The 15,706-nt window shown below is 36.1% G+C and overlaps 1 protein-coding gene across 3 annotated transcripts in view; it reads left to right on the forward strand.

Annotated features, from left to right (window-relative positions):
- The window catches only part of evi5l (ecotropic viral integration site 5 like), a 37,956-nt gene that overhangs the window by 10,960 nt on the left and 11,290 nt on the right, over positions 1–15,706 (forward strand). For 2 of the 3 annotated variants that reach the window (XM_043242893.1, XM_043242877.1), the window contains exons 3-19: positions 1,531–1,720; positions 1,824–2,048; positions 2,831–2,905; positions 3,006–3,131; positions 3,783–3,926; positions 4,384–4,473; positions 4,574–4,671; positions 4,773–4,833; positions 6,085–6,138; positions 6,652–6,684; positions 7,259–7,399; positions 10,420–10,536; positions 10,763–10,903; positions 11,063–11,239; positions 11,683–11,829; positions 12,470–12,565; positions 12,648–12,743. In XM_043242893.1, coding sequence (XP_043098828.1) covers positions 1,531–1,720; positions 1,824–2,048; positions 2,831–2,905; positions 3,006–3,131; positions 3,783–3,926; positions 4,384–4,473; positions 4,574–4,671; positions 4,773–4,833; positions 6,085–6,138; positions 6,652–6,684; positions 7,259–7,399; positions 10,420–10,536; positions 10,763–10,903; positions 11,063–11,239; positions 11,683–11,829; positions 12,470–12,565; positions 12,648–12,743 — 2,011 coding nt within the window. The remainder of the gene's footprint in view (positions 1–1,530; positions 1,721–1,823; positions 2,049–2,830; positions 2,906–3,005; positions 3,132–3,782; positions 3,927–4,383; positions 4,474–4,573; positions 4,672–4,772; positions 4,834–6,084; positions 6,139–6,651; positions 6,685–7,258; positions 7,400–10,419; positions 10,537–10,762; positions 10,904–11,062; positions 11,240–11,682; positions 11,830–12,469; positions 12,566–12,647; positions 12,744–15,706) is intronic. The other variant, XM_043242885.1, reaches the window with a different exon arrangement.

The raw sequence follows: 15,706 nt of genomic DNA on the forward strand, positions 1-15,706 counted from the left end.
TAGAGAACGCTATGCTTGAGACAGAAAGCGAAGTGTGTGGTTTATCATTTGACCGGTTAGAGGCAAACATACAGCAGTTAAGCTTCTCTTCCTGTAACAGCTGATATGTAACAAGCTTTCGCTATTTATCAGTTGTGGCGGTTACCTGGCAACAACAATAGCAACAGTTACCAAGCTGAATCCAGAACTTTAATGGGCCATTTAAGAGGACCGCAGCTGCACTCGTTAAAATTAGTTAAAACGTCCTCTGTGCTTCTGTCAGACAAAATCGCCAAGATTCCTTGAGATTTCACAAAGCTTTAATAAACTGATATACAGTATTTTGAATTCAAGCGGTGGTGGCGTGTATAAAGATGCATTTGTATTGTGTTGTAGTGGTTTTTGCCAAGGCAACCGTGCCTTACTATTACTCATACTTGAATTTTGAACGAACTTTGTGCCCTACACAATGCTATGGACACGCATTTGACATACTTTAGAGGCGATCAGACTTACTTTCATTTACGTTTGCCTTCGGGAAGATAAATATTTAAAGGTCACATTTATCGCAGATTTATGAAATTTCTCGCACAGAATCCAGTCATTTCAATAGCAATCAGTGCGACTGGAAATTTTGAGTAAGGGTGCAACATTTCCATGTGCAGATTTTGCAAGCTCTTCACATGATTTCGCTAAGTTGACAACAGAATTCTGCTTAGTTTCTGTGTCGGCTGTGCTTTATACATCACTGCACTGCGGACAGTGAACAGTAGACTGTTTTCCTTGCGGCATTTGACTGAAATCACGCTAATGTGACCATGCTCTTGCTTTTGAAGGTGGGACCCAAGACATTCTAGGGGCCAGAATCTCGCAGAGGCTTTGGGCTGGGTAGTTTAATATTAGTGTTTAGTGTTTCCGCTTTCATTTGATCTGTGAACCAACATTAATTGTAGTGCACATCCCATCCAATGAATTGCAATAAGCTTTGTGCATTTTTTAAGATGAAACAGTTGTCATATTATTGACATTCTTTATAAATGCGTTCACTGTAGCTACTGAGTTCAAGGAAAGCAAAAGTGTGGAATTTTTCTTTAGAAAATGAAAAAAAAAAAAAAAAAAATATATATATATATATATATATATATATATATATATATATATTAGTTAATGTTATTTGTTGTTGTCATCCCAAGCTTTTCAAGCTTCTAATCAGCACACATGCATAATATCAATGTAAATATTGTGAATACCCCCAATGAAAAGACTTGGTCAGTATGTGATGAACATTTATGATTTAAAATAGCTACCTTTCCTTTTTTATGTACTTCACTGCAGTGATGGCACCCTTACTTTCAATTTCAAGCAATTTACTTTCTTACATCTAACCACTATCACTAATCAATTTAAAGCTAAATAAAACGATCAATTTCTTACAGACCCTGAACCTTCGAAAAATTATACTTTTAACCTCCTTTACAGAATTTGAACCCACTTCCTTTTGAGTAACTACAATTTGTATGCCCTGATCTCAGTGTGTTTTGTTGCATTCAGGTTGCTAGAAGCTGATTCCAAATCCATGCGATCAATGAGTGGATCTCGGAGGAATAGTGGCTCCTCTCTGGTGTCCAGCTCATCTGCGTCTTCTAACCTGTCCCATCTGGAAGAAGACACTTGGATCCTGTGGGGGCGGATTGTCAATGAGTGGGACGAGTGGAGACGAAAGAAAGACAAACTTCTGAAGGTCGGTCCTCTGTATGATTCAGATGTGTTAGCTAACATCATAGACGCTAGGCGAGTGGATCTGAAACTTGCACATTCATCTCTTATTTTCTCTCTATCTGCAGGAGCTAATAAGGAAAGGCATTCCTCATCATTTCCGAGCAATCGTTTGGCAGCTGTTATGTAATGCCACCGACATGCCAGTAAAGAATCAGTACTCTGAACTCTTAAAGATGTCCTCACCCTGTGAAAAACTCATTCGCAGAGATATTGCCCGCACATATCCAGAGCACGACTTCTTCAAAGGCCAGGACAGCCTGGGACAGGAAGTTCTGTTTAATGTCATGAAGGTGAGAAAGACAGAAATTGGTACTGAAAGAAAGATCAGAGATGAAGTGGAGACACGGTAGAGCAAAGGAAAGAAAGAGTGAGTGGTGGTCTATTGAACAAAAAGTAATTTTCACACTGATTAAAAAGACATTAAAAAACATTAAAGGGATAACACCCCCTGAGTGAATGATGTCATTTTTGGGTGAGTGAAATATACCTTTTAATAATTTATTTGATTAATTTTATTATTACTGTGAAAATATGAAATTATTTATTTATTTAATAAAATGGTCTAAATAATAAACTCCATATAATAAATTAAAACTGCCAGTAGGTAGTGGTAAATGTCTTTAATGATTGAGTCACTGAGTGATTTATTCATTCATTTGATTCGTTCAAACTACATCTTTGCAGCAACGGTTCTGCTTTGTCTACATATTTTCTTTTATATTTTCATTAGCAAAAGTGAGCAAAACGTTAAAATAACACATTAACTTCTTTCATACTGAACTGTTGTATAAGAACACTTTTGCATTTGCACTCATGTGATATTTCACTCAGCCTGTTGCTCATGTGATACTGCTATATGATATGAGAATATGAGAAAAAAACTCAAAACAGTGGCATTCTTGCCCCATAATTAGACTTTTAGGGACAATCTAACCATGTTCTCTAGGCTCCATTGCACAGTGTGTTGTTGCCCTACATCACATTCGTCACCAATCAGCTGTATATGAAATATCAGATGACCCACGCATATATATGTATATATATTTTAATAGATGTTTTCTTGATCTCACAGGCATACTCTCTTGTGGATCGTGAGGTTGGTTATTGTCAGGGCAGTGCCTTCATCGTAGGATTGCTACTTATGCAGGTTTGCTTCTGCATTTTGCTTATCATAACGAACTAAAGTAAGATAAAGAAATATCTGTGAACCAAACTTTTCATACATGAAATTCATTGTGCGTTTGTAGATGCCCGAGGAGGAAGCCTTCTGTGTGTTTGTCAGACTAATGCAGGAGTACAGGCTTAGAGAGTTGTTTAAACCCAGCATGGCTGAGCTGGGTCTATGCATCTACCAGTTTGAACACTTGCTACAGGTAAGGACGGGTCCTTTACAGAATACAGGCTAACAAAAATGTGCATATAATACTGGAGGAGCGTTCAAGGAAAAATGGCAATATAGACTGTTTGATAATGGAATAGAATGGAATATGTGTATAGAGTTTACAATGAAAAATGTACTGTTGTACAGAGAAAGAAGTCTCTTTGTGAAAGAAGTCTCATGTGTTCACTAAAAAATTCAAAATGTTTACTAATTTAATATATTTAAAATGTAATGTATATCTTTGAATTTTTTGCATCATTACTTCATTATTTAGTGTCAAAAGATTCAATAAAAATTCTAATATGAACATTTATTATTATTAATAATAATAATTATTGGGTTTATTAGGGTTTTGCTGCTTAATATCATTTTAATTGTCGAAAAATATCTTTACTGTCAGTGATATGTGGGCCAAAATATGACTTAAGTGGCACAATTTATTTAAGGCTTTTTTTTTATCTATATCATTTTTACAATTTCTCATGCATTTTATGTATGCAATGTCATGTTTGTCCACTAGGAGGCAACACATTTATAGTGCATAGACACAGTCACTCGGCAACCTTCTCAGAAGCATTTTTATCTAATGTCTTTCACCGTATGTTTTTTTTTTTTACTGATGTGTTTTTGTCTCTGTGAACAGGAGCAGTTGCCAGAGTTGAACGTTCATTTCCGCTCTCAGAGTTTCCATACGTCTATGTATGCCTCGTCCTGGTTTCTTACACTCTTCCTCACCTTCCTGCCCCTGCCAATTGCAACACGTATATTTGACATCTTTATGTATGAGGTATGGACAGAAGACACTATGTGTGTGTTTGCATGTTGCTGGCTTGACTGTACAATATCGTACAAAATGTTCCCAGGTAGTTAGTCAAATCTGAAAAACTCAAAAGGATAAAAAGTTGTTTTTATGTCCTAATTAACCCGAATGCGCATTTTAGTGTACTATAGTGAAAATGTAAAATGTTAAGGTTTGTGTGAGGCTAGAGTAAAAGCGTAAAGTCAGTATTATGGCGAGAGATAAAGTCAATGGAAAGTCCCCACTGTAATATTCAAGCACTATCAAGTGCAGTATTTGTGTGTGCTGTATGTGTTGCATGCAGGTTTTCAGTTTTTTTTTTTTTCAAAGGTGTGAATGTATCTAGGGGTTGTTTGCTTATTTGAGAAATGAATATACTAGGGTGTGAGCATTTGTTGTAGTGGTTAGTCTGTGATTATATTAATACTATGTGTTATGTTCTCAGGGTTTGGAGATCATATTCCGAGTTGGAATAGCGATATTGCAGTACAACCAGACAGACCTCATACAGCTAGACATGGAGGGAATGTCACAGGTTAGAGGAAAATGGTCTCTGCTATGTGCATCAATATGTTACACATGCAACACCGTAAACAACAGCAACACTTGATGCTTGTTTAACAATCTCACCACAGCACTTTCAGAAGGTGATCCCGCATCAGTTTGATAGCTGCCCGGATAAGCTGATCCTGCGGGCTTATCAAGTCAAATACAACCCTAAGAGAATGAAAAAGTGAGTGATATATGCAAATTTAAACAATAACGGGAGATTAACAATGAATAAAAGAAAGTTTAGTGCTTCTCTAGATTTAGTTGTTGTCTTTTCATCCACAGGTTAGAAAAGGAATATACCACTATTAAGAACAAAGAAATGGAGGAGCAGATTGAAATAAAGGTCTGTATATGCATGTTTAGATATGATGGCACTTATGTTGCTCAAAACTTAAAGGGGCTGCCCTTAACTAAAGATTTTTCTGGTCGACTAGTGAACATTCATTATTAGCGTTAGTCGATTAATCACATATTTTATTGTTCTCTGTTCTCGGTTTAAGACACCGATTCATCATCTCCGCAGTCGTGGCCTGTACACCTGTATGCATCTTTCATATGGATTGTATAATCTGAGAATAGACTGTTTGTTTTCCATTTGAATTGGTTCATATGAAAGGAGACATTTCATATTTGTAAGTATAGAGTTTTGGAGTTTTGCACAGAGACAGGGACTGCAGAAAGAGCCCCCTTCTGTCCTGCACTGAGCACTGCTGTTCAGACCCCATACTCTGCACAGACACTTGAATAGTGCACATATTTCTATACTTGCATATTTCATAGGAAAAGCCATATTTGTACGTTTGGGTGTCCTGCTTGCTGTAGCCTATTGTAGCCACATAAACTAGCAGTTCTTCTGTGACTAAACAACTAATAGAGTTTTTGTCGACTATTGGGGACAGAACTACTTAAAGACTTGGTTCAGCTAGTTCGGTGGCTAATATGTAAATTTAGTTTGTAAACACACAAACGGCTTTATCCAATGATGTTCCTCCTGAGCTTAGTTAAAGGAATAGTTCCAAACCTGTATGAATTTCTTTGTTCTGCCGAACGCAAAGGAAGATATTTTGAAGAAAGTGTGCAACCAGGCTGTTTTGGGTCTCAATTGATTTCCATAGTAGAAAAAAAAAATTACTATGGAAGTCAATGGTGACCCAAAACAGCCTGGTTAAAACTTCATATATATATATATATATATATATATATATATATATATATATATATATATATATATATATATATATATATATATATATATATATATATATACTGTGTTCAGCAAAACCAAAAACGCCCATACAGATTTGGAACTATTCGAGAGTGAGTAAATTATGACAGAATTTTTATCTTTGGGGGAACTATTTCTTAAAGGGTATATAAAAAAATATATAAAGCTCCCTTTGGATTTGATTATACTTACAGATATTAAAGTATTCAAACTTTTTGGTCATTAAAATATAATAAAATAACATACATTTTTTAATATTCAGTTTCTTTATATTCTTCTTTATATTCAGTTTCTTTTTTATTTTAAATCCATCGCTTTTTATATAAAAACCCTATATTTAAAATATGTTTTGCCCTTTAATTTTAACAGAGACTACGGACAGAAAATCGACTACTGAAGCAGAGGATTGAGACACTGGAAAAAGTGAGATGGCTTCTTCAGACCAGTATGCATGTACCTAAATTAGAAAACCTTGATTAGTTTGTGACTGCGTAAACAGTGTAAATATATTTATTATTTGAGTCGTAAAATTTTAAAGCATGTAGATTTTCAGAGACTCAATATTGTACTGTATTGCCTCCTTCCTAATGGTAATTTTTTTTTGAAGTCTCATTCTCTTTTGTTTATATCTGCCTTCCTCTGTTGAATTGACCTCCCCACAATTTTCACCACAAACACACTCTTATTCTGTACTTTTTTGTATTTTATACTTTCATCCATTACCACTTGATTTTTTTTTTCCTACCTAACTTTTAAAAATGTTCCCTTTTTCTTCTCTCCACGTACGTCTGTGGTTTTCCACCTTTTTATTCATCCATTGTGTCCTTTCTTTTCCCCTTTCCTTTCTGTCCATATTTTCAACCTTTTCTTTATTCTCTCTGTCCCTTTTTTTTCCTTTTCTCTTCCTTTTCTCTTCCTTTTCTTGCGGTGTTGTAGGAGAGTGCTGCATTAGCAGACAGGTTGATTCAGGTACAGTACTGTCAAGCCATCTGCTCACTAATCCCTCCCGCCTTTCCTCTTCCCGTTACACAATCATATGCTTCTTGTCTTCAGCCTTCCACGATTCCTCTTATAATCCACTCTTTTCCTGCCCCTGCGCTGCCTCCTCCTCCACAAAATTCTGAGAATGGGCCTCTTGCATGAAAGTGGTTATTTGTTTTTCTGTGTTTTTCATCACTTCCTTGACAGCTCATTTGTCTGTATGGCTGGAACAATGTCTAAGAGGTACTACGAATGAAAGTCAACCCTGACACTCTCTGCTGGCAGTTTAACCTTGCATGTGGGATGTGGAAGCATAGGTGTGCATCAGGGTTCCGTATTAGGTCCGGTTACATTTTCGGATTTTATCATGTAATTCATCAATTTCCAAAATTCAATGGGAGCTTTTTGATTTTTGGTTTGATCAGATTTCTTGAAGCAGATTTATCATTGCATGTAGCCCGTCTCATTACTTTGTTGGGAATGTCATACTTCTCTTCTCTTAACCGAGAATTAAAAAGCGAAAATCCCCAAAAAGATACTTATGCTATTTCTCTTCACTCAGGGTCAGGTCACACGAGCCCAAGAGGCCGAGGAGAACTATGTCATTAAGCGTGAACTGGCTGTGGTTCGGCAACAGTGTTACACAGCCAGTGAGAGTCTGGAGAAGGCGCAGGACACCATACGTGAACTTCAGCAACACAAGGTAACAGCAGATGCATAGTTACAAGTTTTACTACAAGGTTTCTGTGCCGAGACTATTTTTGCTGCACTCAGCTGACCTCAGAAGAAAATGCTAGAATGCTATGCAAACATTTCCTGCTATGCAAGTCTTTTTAAATACAGCTTTTTACGAAACTACATTAAATGACTGGAGTGAACTGCTCACCCATCATTTGAAAAAGATGTCTTCCACTAGATATGGAAGAAGTGGCTCAAAGCCAGACAAACACACAAGAAGCACTTTCTGTTTAGCAAGTCTGATTGAATAGAGATGGTTTGGGTAGTTTACCTAGTTTTTTTAAATTATGGCTGTTGTTTTGTGAAATAATCAATGTAGTAACCCAGTAAGTACTGAAACTCTTGTCAGCGTGAAAGCACTGCAAAGATGGCCTGTTCTCTCGGTTATGCTTTATCACTGCTTATGTGTGCAGTGTGAAACAGACACAACAATCACATCGCTCGACCAAAAACAACAAAAACGCTGTTTGAATTCATACCTCCTATTAAATGACAGTCAAACCGAAAAGGAATTCAGCAGATGATTATGAGCAAAGATTACCTCTTTGATAAAGTCGCAGTGTGAGATTATGCAGTTTACCAGAAAACTGAGCCTAGTCACATGTCATGTAAACATGTTTTTATTTTTGAACCATCATTGTGTTTCGCTGTACACATGGCTGGAGGCTGTTCTTAGTCAAAAGAGCTGCTTTCACACGGCAGAATTACCCTAAACTGGGTCACTTACAGGTCAGCGATTACTTTTTGGCTAGATTCATGAAAATGACTGTTCGTACGGAGTTGACTCTTTGAACCCCCTTTATAAATTAAATTCTTTCATCATCCTCACAAGTTAAAAGAATTTAACAAATGGGGTATTTAGAAATTTTCGGGTTTTTTTGTGTGTTTTTTTTTGTTTAGGTGTCAATGACAGATGTCGAGGCGTGGTGTGTGTGATGTTAAGTGTCATGTGCAAGGTGTGACCTTGCGAGTGTTTCGCACTCTGGTCATATGCACTTTCCTCCTGTGTTACACTCAGAATTGACCATTGTCCTGTAGCCGTGCTGATGTCAACAGAACTAGTGTACTATGTGCGGATAACAGCTAAGCTTTTCGTATGCTGTTTTTTCTTATAATCCATATTTGTGTTTCTTGTCATTAGGGGTTCAATGGCTCGTAGTTGAGCTGTGACCTGTACTGACCAGGCCCCACAGTTCAGCATGAATGCGATTCATGATTCTTTAACCATCGTGAACCGTTGCATGCGTTTCTAAGTCTTGCCATTTTTTCGACCTAAATCTGATGAATCTGGTTTCATTACCGAGAGCAAAGGGGCTCGCTGTGGTTGATATGAAATGTTATTTGTGGTCTACATTTCACATCCTCTTCTAACACGCACACATATATCTATACATACTGACCTATAAGATTTAATTTCAATTTACCGCTGTTAGCGTTTAGTGAAATGTCATAAGTAGAGTCTGGATCTCCGGCAGCGCATGTTTTCTCTTGTGAAAGGTTCGTTTCCACTGTGCTTTGCTAAATGGAATGAAAAGCGTTTGGGTTTTAGCTAAAAGTCCAATTCTTCTCGCAAGACTTGTCAATTACGCAGAGGTAGAATGAGTGAGAGTCTGAGTAATACGGGTATGATGAAGTGACTGGAAAGCATGGAGGGAGGTAAGAAAAACAGAAGTAAAAGTCCGTGGGAACTAGTGTTCACACAAGTCTCCAGGGCAGGCCACAGCCCCCTCTGGTAGGCCACAGTATATGCACACAGAACACAGCAAAAGCACAGTCACATCAACACTGCTTCTTCAGTAATAGATAATGCTAAAATTAACTAAATAAATTTCCAGATGCACATCTGTTGCTATGAGTAGACACTTACAGAATGACTGTTGTTTTTCGTACATTATCTTAATTGTTTTGGAAATGCAAAAGAGGATGAAATTGTTATTTTATGACGTAAAGGTCCGGAGGCCTGCTCTATTACAGTTAAATTAAGGGCTGGTATTAACACCTTAAATGACTTATATCTTTAACAGAATGGTGACAAACTGTGACATTAGTGATGTAACACCTGGCTATAATAACAAATGTGTTCTGTACTCTAACAATCATAAGAATTTCTTAATTTGAAAGAAATGCAGTTCACCAGTCTAACTATAGTCTCTTCGTGGTTACCAAGCAACGCTGGCAAAAAATATAGAATAGAGCACAACAGGGACCACATACTTCTCCAGCATCCATGGATTCAGAAGAAATTTTTCTCCATAAGGATTTTTAGAATCCATAAATTAAACAAATCATCTGTAAAATAAACATTACAAAACGTTTAGAACTGAATACATAATATTTTTAGAAGGCAATGAAGTACAGTACACTTTTTTTTAAACCTCCCACGTTGTGATGCCTGTACAATTTGAAACTATTTACTTATAGTCATGATTTGAAGTATAAAATGCATTTTACTTAAATGTATAGCAAAATATTAAAATATACACATAAATAAGGAGTGTAGGAAGACTTGACTCTGATCCAAGTCATTTACAATTTACAGTGCTACACAGCAACAAGAAGACACTGCTGAGCTCTTTTGGCATGGCTATTGGCAAAAAAAATATTCTGATTAATAGATTAGTTTTCAGGGTTCTCCAAAGGATTATCTCTCTTCTGGGTTGATTGAGCTTATGTTTGAGCTGGTATAAATCGGAATACCCCTATACGGATTGTATTTTTGACTTTGTGGAAAAATGGTTTTGTCTCCATTAGAAAACAAGCTTATAAATCATGCAAAAGTAAGCTTTCTGAAGAAGAGGTAGAGTTAGGGTAAGGGGCTTGATATTACAATTACAGTACAGTATATAAAACATCACACCGTTGGAATGTCTGCATAAAACTTGGAAACCAGTGTGAATGTTTTAATGCAGAATCCTTATCTGTTACACAATGTTTAGCCATAAGTGAATGTCATCAGTGTTTTAATCCATTTTTGTCTCTCTGAAGTATACAGAGGAGTTTGTGAGTGGCCTACAGACTCAGTTGGAACAGTCTCGTCTACAGGAGGCAGAACTACTCGGTGCTCTGAAAGAAATGCAGGACAAGGTGCTCGATCTGGAAAAGGTGTGTGCTGTGTGCCTTTGACTCTTCAGTAGAAATGTTCAAGTATGAAGTGAAAGCTCTGCTTCAACGGTGCCGATTAGATCAGTGGTGATGATACGGCTTGTGCACATGCAAATGATAAGAGAAACTGCTTATTTTTAATTACAGCAGGCTATTTTTTTATCAAAGCTTTTACTGTATGATCCTGAAGCGTAATGCGTAATGGAACGTTGTATGTGCGTTGTAGAGGAACAGCTCTCTGCCTGATGAAATCAATGTAGCTCAGCTGCAGGAGGAGCTGAAGCTGGTGAAACTGAGAGAGCAGGAGACTCTGCGCTCCTTCAGAGAGATGCAAGAGGCTGTTACTGATCTCAACCACTGCTGGCAGGTGCAGAATCTCTATAAAGCCCTTCCTAACTCAATTGTTTTGGCATTCATTAAAAAAAGTATGAAGTTCTGAAAGGCAAAATTGGATTGATGAAATTCCTTCTTTTTTTGGACCCTTTATTGCTCCGCAAACCTAATTCTTTGCCTTTATTTTTCACAGCATCATACATCTCGTGGAGGAGGAGGAGGGGGAGGAGGAGGCCACTGGAAAGAATCTCCTAAAAAGAATGCGATGAATGAGCTACAAGACAAACTGATGAGTCTGAGACTGCGAGAGGCTCAAGGTCAAGCTGAACTCAAAGAGGTCAAACTTAAAAACCTGCAGCTTGAAAGCCAGGTTAGGACTACAGTGTCTCTTTTATTTAATAATTTTAGTTTTTATTGTTTTAGTACTTCGGTTTAGTACTTCAGAAATGCTGACTTGCTAACTAGCTTAAAAATTAGTTAAAAGATAGCCCATGTGACTTTAGAGGCTCAACTATATACGAAGCTATGAGAATACTTTTTGTGGGCAAAGAAAACAATAATAGCATAATTTATTCGGCAATTTTTCTTCCCGAGTTACCTTTTTGCCGTTATTGAGTACCCCAATGCAATCAATGGAATCAGCATATAAATCATCATGCATGCATGCTTATTTTTACATAAAACGTGTGTGAATATTTTAGTACAAAACATGATGTATTAGTATGTTTGACATTCAGGTTGTATTTTTCAGAATTTAGGTTAACGTTTTACTGTCAAACATACGCGTTTAAATTTTTTTCTCTTTTTCCAAAGAACCAGATCAACTGTAAGCTAGTTGTTAGACATGAGCAAGAGAGCGCCAGCCTGCAGGAGAGACTGCAGAATGCCCTTTCTCACAACAAAACGTTACAAAGCCAGCTCAACGAAATGAAGAGAAAGATGGCAGAGTCTGACTGCAAGGTGCAGTGCATTCACAGTCACACAGTACAGGAAGAACAGATAACTGAATATTCAGTAAATAGGATGTGTCATATATCAATACCGTATCAGTTATTTTAGCATCATTGGTTGATATTGAATATTTAATTGTAATTCTAATTTTTATAATTAAATACTAATTTCCTGTATTTGTACATTTAGTTACCACAAGTGTACCACACTTACACAGTAAAAACTCTCTCTCTCTCTCTCTCTCTCTCTCTCTCTCTCTCTCTATCTATATATATATATATTGCAAATCAAATAATTGTAGTTACAGAATGCTTTACCAGAAAAGTAAAATGTAATTTTCTCTATTTCAAAATAAACTTTCACGAATATTTTTTCGATGTAGTTCTTAAAGTTTTAATCTATAAAAAAACACATTTATAATTTAATAAGAAAAGCCCATTCATTAAAAAAACACTGCTGTAATAAATTCATTTGCAGAATTTAAAATAATTAATAAAAAAATTAAATAAAAAAAAAAAAAAATTTAGCTTTATTTTTTATTTAGTATATAGATATAGTAAGACTACAGCTAAATTAGCCTTTATAGATTAATGCATGAATTAGAATAACTTTTTTTTCCTAAATAGTATTTTTGCTCTTTTTCTTCCAGAGCAAAGAAGAGGTGATGGCGGTCCGTCTAAGAGAAGCTGACAGCATGGCCGCAATGGCTGAACTCCGGCAAAAGATAGCCGAGCTAGAAATACAGGTAAGAAATGTCATCCGTATCTATTTAACAAGTTCATTAAACTTTGTTAAAGTGTAATTAAGTGTGTACATATCGCCTGCAGAAAGAGGAAGGACTGATCCAAGGCCAGCTGAATCACTCAGACTCCAGACAGTACATAACTCAACTGAGAGAGCAGATCGCTGAACTCAAGAACGAGGTGAGGCTATCACATAGAAACACACACGTGCATGCACCAGTGTGCTATCTGTCACAATCTTTTCACTTACATCGCAGTCTGTGATCAAAAAAAAAAAATCCATAACGATTGCCACCCACAGTTTTAGTAAAAAGATTCCATGATTCCAAGTTACTGTTTTCTCCTCTTGTTAAAATACCAATTCTCCCAGTCTGCATGGCTTTTTTTTATACATTTTATCATCTTTATCCTTCCGTCTGCACTTTAACACCATTCGTATTAGTAGGCTCTGAGCGGTTACCCCTGTGCTTGGTTTTTAAGTGGTATTCTAGTGCTTCTCTTGGCATCTGGGACCTTCCCTAACCGCAATAAAAACCACTCGAAAATCTTTTTCCCCATTCCCCCCATTTGCCCTCACACACACAGACGACTTTGATGGTTTGATACTGTGGTGCTTACCCACGCACCCAGTCACGGCTCGATCTCACGCACTTCATGTGACGATCTTGCTCATTTGTAGAAAAACCTTTCGTGACAGGGGGTGTGAGAGTGTGTTGACATTCTCTTTCTCTTGTATTTATTTCCCTCCCTTTCACCTCTCTGTTCACGTATTCATCTCTCGTCTCTCGTTTTCATCCCTCTTTGTCATCGCCACTCACGTTTCCTCTCGCTCGATTTCTTTGCTTGTGTCAGTGTTTACATACAAATGTGAAGTGATTATGCTCCAGTTTCATGGTTACTGTAATCACTGAGTTGAGATGCATTGTGGGCGCTTTCAAAGGACGGATTTTACATCTGCGTTTTACATGGGCTCATATTCACCCACGAAATCAGGTCGCCATATGTTCGGTAGAGCCAAAGACTTTGAATCATTTTTAATCAAAATAAAAAAACAAAAGATAATCTAACATGATGATGGAGGATTTCAGAAGTTTTTTTTGTATTTAATTTGTTCTTTATAAAGCTACTGATGTTTTAAATAAGTAATATTTTACTAGTAAATATTTTATATGGGGTAAATGTCTAATTTAATGTTGTCACCTAACTAGCTATATATATATATATATATATATATAATTTTAGTTTTTTTTTGTTTTTTTGGTTTTTTTATGCCATATAGTTTACACCAGTAGATTTACAGACCTTCCACCAAAAAAAAAATATATATATATTTTTTTTTGTATTATCTTTTTTTTTTTTGGTGGGGGTGGGTTTTTTTATTAATTGTGTAAAATTACATTATTTGGTCACTTTTGCACATTTTCAGTGTTTCAGTATTTCGGCACTGAATGTGCTTTTCAATGAGATTTGTAAAAGTTTCATTAACAGTACTCTTAAAAATCTCGGTGATGTCCTAATTCGGAAGTGCTGTGCACTGACTTTTGCTCTGTGGTTTTGGCTGAAACGAGATCAACCAGACAGAGGAAGTGAGAGGTGGAGCTTGTGTAGATGATTGTCTCAGGACGCTTTTCCATTGGTTAACCACAGCCCCTCCCACTCCCACACTTGCAAATTGCTAAAGCACTTATTGGGAAACCCATGACGTTTCAGATCTGAGATTTTAGCATAATACCTGTTTTAGGCTCTCACGAATGTTAGGACATACACACACACACACACACACACACACACACATACACACACGCAAACACACTCACTTATGCTCACTGACTCAGAAGGGAAGATCTGAAATGAGAGCAAAAAATTGTGGTCCATTTTTGTCACGCAAGAAAATCCACTGTCTACATGATTCACACACATCCAATTCAAATAAGTCTGGTACCACGAATTTAAAATGTCAAAAACAGCCTCGTAAATAGTCTTGAAGATGGGTAGTCTTGATCGAAATAAATTTAGATAGTTGTAGGTAAATTAGCTAAATCATGAAATATTTTTTTTTATATATAAACTTTCATTTTAGCTTTAACATGACTTTTTCAGAGCAAATTCTTATCAGATAATTTGTGAATTAATTAAAACAGATTTTTCTACTTTTTTGCCCAAATATGCATGTGATCTGTTTAACACCAAAGTCTCAATAAAAACACCTCTTAATCAATTTAATCAAAACCACAGTGCATTTAACACAGAAAAAAGATTGAAAAATGTATCTCGACCACAGTGCATGTTTATATTTTGTTCTAAACTCTCTGATATTTAGTTATTAAACTCTACATCAGCACATTTCAATAACCACCACTTGTTGCTATGAAAACGTAATGTACTCAATTAATGTTAGAGTTTATATTCTACAGACAACAAAAGGAAAGTGATGCTTAGAAAATGTTTGTTATTTCTTAGGAAATGTTATGTTTGTTTTGTTCCTGGTTCTGGATTTTTAACCTTCATATACAGTTGTCAATGTCATTATCTATCATGTCTTCGTGTAGTCCAGAGTGATGCTCCAGTTTTATCCTTTAATCTATATGATAATGTTTATAAGACTTATTATATTATTGTAATAATTATATTATATGTTATTATATGGATTATATTATTCCTTTTATGTATTTCAGACATCTAGAACAAATCTATTTTTGTGCACCACTCTCTTTATTTTATGTTTTAGGTGCAAAACGTCAGGAAACTTACCTAAAACTTGGCTAATCAGTTTTTGTCAGTTGTATGTTATTCAGTATGCAGAATCGCGTCAATGAAGTAGTGAATAAAAACTCATTCAAGTAAGAAAAGAGGGGTTTCAGTGTGGCATATAATGAGATATTAAAAATAACTGCAAAATCAATGCAGAAATAATTTAAACTTCCTATCAGTAGTAGTGAGCTAACAAGATGCAAAATAATGATTAGCTCTAAGTGACATTGACATAATCAGTTCCAGAGGTGCTCTTTTATTCTTCTTTTTCAATCTTCTTTAATGTCTGAATTCTTAAATATGTGTAAGTGAATGCATTTTGCACCTTCATAGATTATGTTAGTTGATCTATGGGTGATGGGCAAAGTAGTCTAATAGTGTAATTTATTATC

Source organism: Puntigrus tetrazona, chromosome 1, assembly GCF_018831695.1.
Source record: "Puntigrus tetrazona isolate hp1 chromosome 1, ASM1883169v1, whole genome shotgun sequence".
Classification (NCBI taxonomy): domain Eukaryota; kingdom Metazoa; phylum Chordata; class Actinopteri; order Cypriniformes; family Cyprinidae; genus Puntigrus; species Puntigrus tetrazona.